Source organism: Schistocerca piceifrons, chromosome X (assembly GCF_021461385.2).
Source record: "Schistocerca piceifrons isolate TAMUIC-IGC-003096 chromosome X, iqSchPice1.1, whole genome shotgun sequence".
NCBI lineage: Eukaryota > Metazoa > Arthropoda > Insecta > Orthoptera > Acrididae > Schistocerca > Schistocerca piceifrons.
In genome coordinates this window covers 654,392,139-654,398,911 of record NC_060149.1, presented here as the reverse complement: position 1 = coordinate 654,398,911, position 6,773 = coordinate 654,392,139, and the positions used below count along the sequence as shown (strand labels likewise).

Here is a 6,773-nt window from a genome sequence, read left to right as displayed (position 1 = left end):
TTTGTGAGGAGAGAGTTTAATGGATGAGGGATACTGAAGTGTAGTGTGCAATAAGTTGGAAATTTGCGTCAGTAAGACCGTGTCAGGACGGAAGAAGTGGTTAAGGCTACTGACATAAGAAGTGGTAAATCCAAGTTCAAGTCCTGGTCTTATACAAATTTTCAACTTTGGCCATTGCATTACTGTAATGCCCTGTGTGGTTACCCATTATGATTTCCTACCCATCCTTTCCCTTTTCTTCCCCTTCTTACATTTCATGTTTACACAATTTTACCAGCCACATCATCAGAAATGATGTCTGTTCTGTTGGACAGGTTCGACAGTACAGACACCACACAGGTATATACATTTCTGATTCATATGTCATGCACACAAAGTTTAGTAGATTTCTCATGACTCACTCTCCCACATGTCTCAATACCTCTGAGGGAACGTCGTTTACTCCATGGATCTTGTTTCCACTTAGGTCTTTCAGTGCTCTGTAAAATTATTCTCGTAGTATCATAACTCCTGTTTCATCTTCCTCTGCTTCCTCTTCCCTTTCCATAATGTTGTCTTCGAGTTCATTACCCTTGTAGGGCCCCTTTATATATTCTTACTACCCTTCCCTTTTTTGCTTAGTACTGACTTGCCATCTGAGATCTTCACACTCATACAACTAATTCTCTTTTCTTCAAGGGTCTCTTTAATTTTTCAGAAGACGACATCTATCGTTCCTCTAGTTATGGACACTTATACAGCCTTGCATTCCATTTATCCTACAGCCCTTCCTGCTTAGCCATTTTACATTTTCTATCAATCTAATTCTTTATATATATTCCTTTTCACCTTCTTCTTTTATTGCTTTTATATATTTTGTCATTTCGTCAGTTGAATTCAATATCTCATTGCTATTCAGTGATTTCTGTTAGATCTTACCTTTTTTCCCTGTTTGATCCTCTGCTGTCTCTCAAAGCTACCACTTCATCTTCTTTTGTATTCCTTTCACCTATTTCAGACAATCATTGGCTAACGCTCAATGTCACACTCTCAACAACTGTTGTTCCTTCCAATTCATTCGAGCCTCATCTTAATTTCCTACCTTTCTGAAGTTTCTTCAGTTTTAATGTGTAGTTCATAACCAATAAATTATGGCCAGAGTGTAAATCTGCACCTGGAAATGTCTTACAGTTTAAAATTTGGATTCGAAAGCTCTGTCTTACCATCATCTAAGCAATCTGAAAACCTTACAGTGTCTCCAACTCTCTTCCATGACTACAAAATTTTTACATAATCCTTCAATCATATGCACTGTGCTAAATTCTGCCAGGTATGTTTCCTCTTTCATTCTTTTCCCTTAGCCCACGTACTCCTGCTACTTTTCTCTCTCTCTCTCTCTCTCTCTCTCTCTCTCTCTCTCTCTCTCTCTCTCTCTTCCATTTCCTGCAATTGAATGTTGATCATCTATCACAATTAAATTTTCGGCTCTCTTAAGTATCTGAATAATGAATTTTATATCATCACATGTTCTATCAACTTTTCATAATTTGCGGTGTTAGTTGCCAAAGAAAACTACTGCTGTGGTGGGAGTTGGATCCATACCTATCATGGCAACAATAATGTATTCACTATGTTGTTCAAGGTAGCCAACCCACATTCCTATTTTCTTATTCATTATTAGACCTACTCCTACATTATCCCTATTTGATTTAGTATTTATAACCCTGTACTCCCCTGACCAGAAGTATTACTCTTCCTGACACTTTTTAAATTCTCTTTCCTATCTATGCAACTAATGTATCTAACCTTCCAAACTGTTTCCCATAGAACGCCAGTTTTGTTCATCCTGGAGCTGACATCCTTCTGAGTATTCCCAACCTTGACTGCAAATGGGGGACAGTTTCACCTCCAGAATGTTTTACCTCAGAGGTTGCCATCACCATGTAACCATATAGTATCTCAGCTCACCTTCAGGAAAAATAAGAGCTGTAGTTTCCAGTACAAACACAGCAAGGCCATACTGGCTAATGCTACAAGGCACTATAGGCGACCACATGGAGGGGAGGGGCCATGGAGGATACTTGCTCCTCCTCTTCCAACCCCAGGAATCAGGAGTACAGAGTTTTTTTTGCATTACAGCATCTTTCTCTTACACTTCTAGAATTTATTTCCTGTGATCCTGCTAAGCCTCTCATTAAGTCAATTGTAGCACCTATAGAGTTTAGTTCTTGTAACATGACACACCTCGAAACTGTTCAAATCTTTATTTTAAAAAATAGCACTTTTAGAGTCTCCTCCCCCCCCCCCTCTCCCAGAAAAAATTCTGCAGACGCCCATACAAGGTAGGATCAGTCAATCACGAAGATTGTTGTCTTTAAAACTACTATACAGACAGCTGCCCCTATTCAGAAACCATATGTTTGTCTGGCCTCTTCACAGATACCCCCACCTCAACCTCCCCCTCCCTACGTTGTGGTTGCGCCGATGGTACAGCTGTCACGTCGATGCGTGCAAGGTCCATGGTTCAATGTAATGGTGGTCTGGTGATATGAAGTACTCTACAAATTTATCTGTTACTTTTTGACGAGTTATTTCTTTGAGGAGATCATTGCATTTTTAAGACACTCTGAGAGAAAAAAACAACATACCACAAGGGAATTATCCGAATGGAACGGATACCGGTAGATGTGTACTTGTGCAGACAAACAAATGATAACAACTTCAGAAAATTTGGATGATTAATTCAAGGGAGAGAGCTTCGCAAACTGAGCAGGTCAGTAACGTGTTGGGCACCTCTAGCCCTTATGACAAAAGCTATTCGGCTTGGCATTTATTGACAGAGTTGTTGGATGTCCTCCTGAGGAATATTGTGCAAAATTCTGTCCAACTGCCGTTAGATCGTAAAAAAATCCCGAGCTGTTTTTTTTAGGTTGGAAACACACTTTAGTATCTGAAATAGACTCAACTACGTAAAATTTACGAGAGTAAGGGGGGGGGGAGGGGGCTAGATCTGGGGGACTGGAGTGTTTATATAATTTTGGAAGACTGATGGCGACTTGTAAGTAGCCATGAAAAGTTACAGTTCGACCCTGTTAGAAACCTACATAGGAATGATTATCATCGTAATGAAATAAGAGAAGGCAGAGCTCGCATGGAAAGATTTAGGTGTTCGTTTCTCCCGCGCGCTGTTCGACAGTAGAACGGCAGAGACATATATGCCAGTTTTTTGCTATCTTGCATATGCTTCACATTAATTTTATATTAGTGCGCACTACTATCTTTGGAACATTGTGCTGCGCTCTGTGTCTCATTCCAAATCCATATATGTTGCGGGAAGAGTAAGGAAGATACAATTTTCACAGTACCATACCACTGATCACACATTACTTACCTATTAAAACAAAGTTGATCAGAAGTACTGGCACGATACTTTAGTAGCTTCATCTGTTAAAAACACTCCCTCTAATCGGAGGGAAATATTTTGCACCCGTCTGTAGCTAAATTTAGATGGAGCGTGATCTAAACTAAGGGTACTTTCTCTCCCGCTTTTTTCTTTTTTAAAAACTTTGTTTATGTTTCAGGAAGAACTAAAAAAAACATACACAATATCGAAATCATTTTAGGTGAGCATAAATCTACATTACATCTATATGACTGTCTGCAATTCACACTCAGGTGCCAGGCAGAGGGTTCATGCACATTCTTTCTACTGTCTAGCAGCGCACGGGAGAAACCAACACTTAAATATTTTCATCCGAGCTCTGCTTTCTACTGTTTTATTACAATGATCATTCCTTCCTATGCAGTTGGGTGTCAATAAAATATTTTCGGATTCGGTGAAGATAATTGGGGACTGAAATATCGTGAAAAGCTCTCACCTCAACGAAAATCGCCTTTGTTTCTATTATTTCCACCACACTTTGGGTATCATATCAGTGACACACTCTCCCCTGTTTCCCGGTAATGCAAAACGAGCTGCCTTTCTCTGAACTTTTTCGATGTCCGTCAATCCTGATATACGTCAACCCTGTGAAGCACGTCTAAGAATTAACGATGTGGATTGCCATGAAACTATCTTAATTTCTCATTCAGAACAAATCGGAGAGTTCAAGGAAACTATGTACGTTAATGCTGTACGCTAAAGGGAAAGCAGCTACCGTAAAATGCTTATTTGGATATGCTAACAAGAAAAAAAGAGTATTTCGACCAGGTAGATTTTAATTGGGTAGGAGTCACAAACTAACAGATACGATATGCTCTAAATTTTTGAGGACAGTAATATTAACATTGATCTGCCGCAATTTAGCCCGAATGAAGCGGAAGTTTGAGATTTAGATCCCCTCATCGCCACTATTGAATTTATAGATAATCACTTCTTTAAGTTGTTGGGTAACATCGGAAGAGTTTCTACTGATAGAAACTCTAGAACTCCCCAGGAATTTGTTGGAATTTAAAAGTACATGTGATCTGCGTGTCGATACGTCAGTTTACCGAGCACGTCGTTTGCTAACGCTTTTCAATACAGTTGCTGAAATCAAAATGGCGAATCAAAGAAGTTGTTCGCATTGCATTGCGTTGTAGTGGTCGGGTTTTGTGTAAATATTTGCGTGTTTGTGTGAATGTCTGAGTGACGGTGTTATGAATCGTGTTATGAAGGTGCTGTGGCCTAGTACACCCAGCGTCAATTTATATGCTGTATGAGTAAGTATCGAGTTGCCTCCGAGTCGTATTGTTTTCATATTAGACAAATTCTTTTACCAGCGAAGTAGAGTTCTAGAAACGTTGTCAGTTATGTTTGTGACATTCGAATTGTTCTGTGTTTAAAGCCACTGTCGGTTAAGGAACAGCTTATGTATAAATATCTTGAGCTGATCGAAAACAGGCGATTTTCCGAAGGTTACGATGTGATGACAGAAATGTGTGGTTATGAATTGTAACAAAAGACGCGTTAACTCAGTGTTCCACGTTAATTTATATGCATTTACCACATTGTTTTCCCGTTACTTCCATATATCATTGCCAGAATGTGGAAAAAAATCTTTTATGACTGTTTTGTATTGGTAACTGTTTTGTTCTGTTTAATTATCTAACACAGGATTTGAAATATAAACAAATCGAATGCGATGTTTCTGTCGGATCATTTGAAGTTTCATTTGTAGGGAAAGAAGAACCGCCCTCATCAGATCAGAATGCCCTGTCATATAGGTTTGCATGTTAGTTATTACGTGTCAACGATGGATGTATTATGAATTCATAGTCGGTTGCTGTTAAATTTTTGTAAACACGCAGAGCAAAAGAGTAACACTATTATACCTCTGCACATAAAATAGCATTTCAATACACAGAAATTTCGTGAATACACTCATCAACAAGATGAAAGTTTATGGAACAATTCATAGAAACAACTTACATGTATCAACAGGTCTGTGTAACAAAATGAAAGCAAATCCTCTACATAATTCGTTGTAGGCAGAGTTTTGTATACAGAAATATCAGCGGCTCCACAATCTTTAATCAGAGGTTTTCTTTTTTTTCTGCAGCAGTATTTATGTGAAGCTAGAGGTATAACCAAATTTGTGTACTGTTACCAAAGTTGACGTTCTCATTTATGCAGTTCTAAAATGGTATTGTTTGTACATATGTCTTTGTGGCTACAAAAGATTTGTGTATGGTCAGTGAGACTGAATAGTCTTCAATTTAAACTTTCGGGTATCCTGCTGTAAAACTAACATAGACCAGTGTGTGTAATCTCACTACTGAGATATTGTACGTGGTAGTAATATTAAAGTAATCAACCATTGTATTACACATTTAGTAAGTTATTAGACAAGTATGAAAATGTGTAAGTTTTTCATGCAGTTTTCTGACAGTTCCTGCAGAGACATAGTACAATGAGCTCGTGTAAAACATAAATAAAATGCCTTATATAAAACACAAGAATGGATTAAATAAATAAATCTGGAATTGAAAGTAAATGTGAGCTTCTACCCTTTTAGAAAGAGACTAGATAGAAACTGTCCACTGTCGTATTAAGAGCTTATTAACATATACCTAGTTAAATTGCACAAACAGCTACTAGAGCAGTTTAGTTCCTGGATGGAAGTAAAGAATAATTTAATATCTGCTGCTACAAAACATCTTAACATAGCAGGTGACTGGTGCGTCTTTTGTCCCTAAAATCCTTCTGGGTTACAGACTTTATACCATAAAATGATGAACAAGTGTTTTGGCCATTGTTAAAAGTGCTGTTGGTCGAGGTGGAAATACAGTGCATCATCTTACATTATGACAGTCTACACCTCTGCTAAATTTAATTAAAACTTACTGTACATCTCTTTTCTGCATTGTTTACATTTGAAATTCTTCAGCAGTGTAAAATTTCTAGATATTTGTATTTTGCCTGGAATACACTGCTGAAGGCTGGATTAAGAAGTAGCTTTTACAAGGAAAATAAATGTCCTTGAGTTATTGTTGTAGCAAAGTTTTACTTTTTTTTCAGAAATACAGCTGAATGATTATAATGAAGAATTTTTCACATGGTTTCATTCATTTTACTGAGCCCATGGAGAGCTATAGAAGCAAAGAATCAGAATGTGATTTTTCTATTGTGGGAAAGTTATCAGTTCAGGCTAACCAATATAATGTATTGAAAAGATGTTAAAAGTCTAATTTTTAATTTACTTTCACAATTTTAGTTAAATAATTCAGGTGAAAGAACATGTAATAGCTACAAGCAGAACAGATATCTATTTTTGTGTTATGTATGTGACAAGTACTAATTCATATGGTCACTG

The 6,773-nt window shown here is 37.6% G+C and overlaps 1 protein-coding gene across 4 annotated transcripts in view; it reads left to right on the top strand.

The window, feature by feature from the left end:
• The first annotated feature begins 4,418 nt into the window (after window positions 1–4,418).
• The window catches only part of LOC124721188 (GTPase-activating protein and VPS9 domain-containing protein 1), a 362,758-nt gene continuing 360,403 nt past the window's right edge, over window positions 4,419–6,773 (top strand). For 2 of the 4 annotated variants that reach the window (XM_047246031.1, XM_047246029.1), the window contains exon 1: window positions 4,420–4,680. In XM_047246031.1, the coding sequence (XP_047101987.1) occupies window positions 4,670–4,680 (11 nt within the window). In that variant the 5' untranslated portion in view covers window positions 4,420–4,669. Of the gene's footprint in view, window positions 4,681–6,773 lie in introns of all 4 variants that reach the window. The other 2 variants (XM_047246030.1, XM_047246032.1) reach the window with 2 other exon arrangements.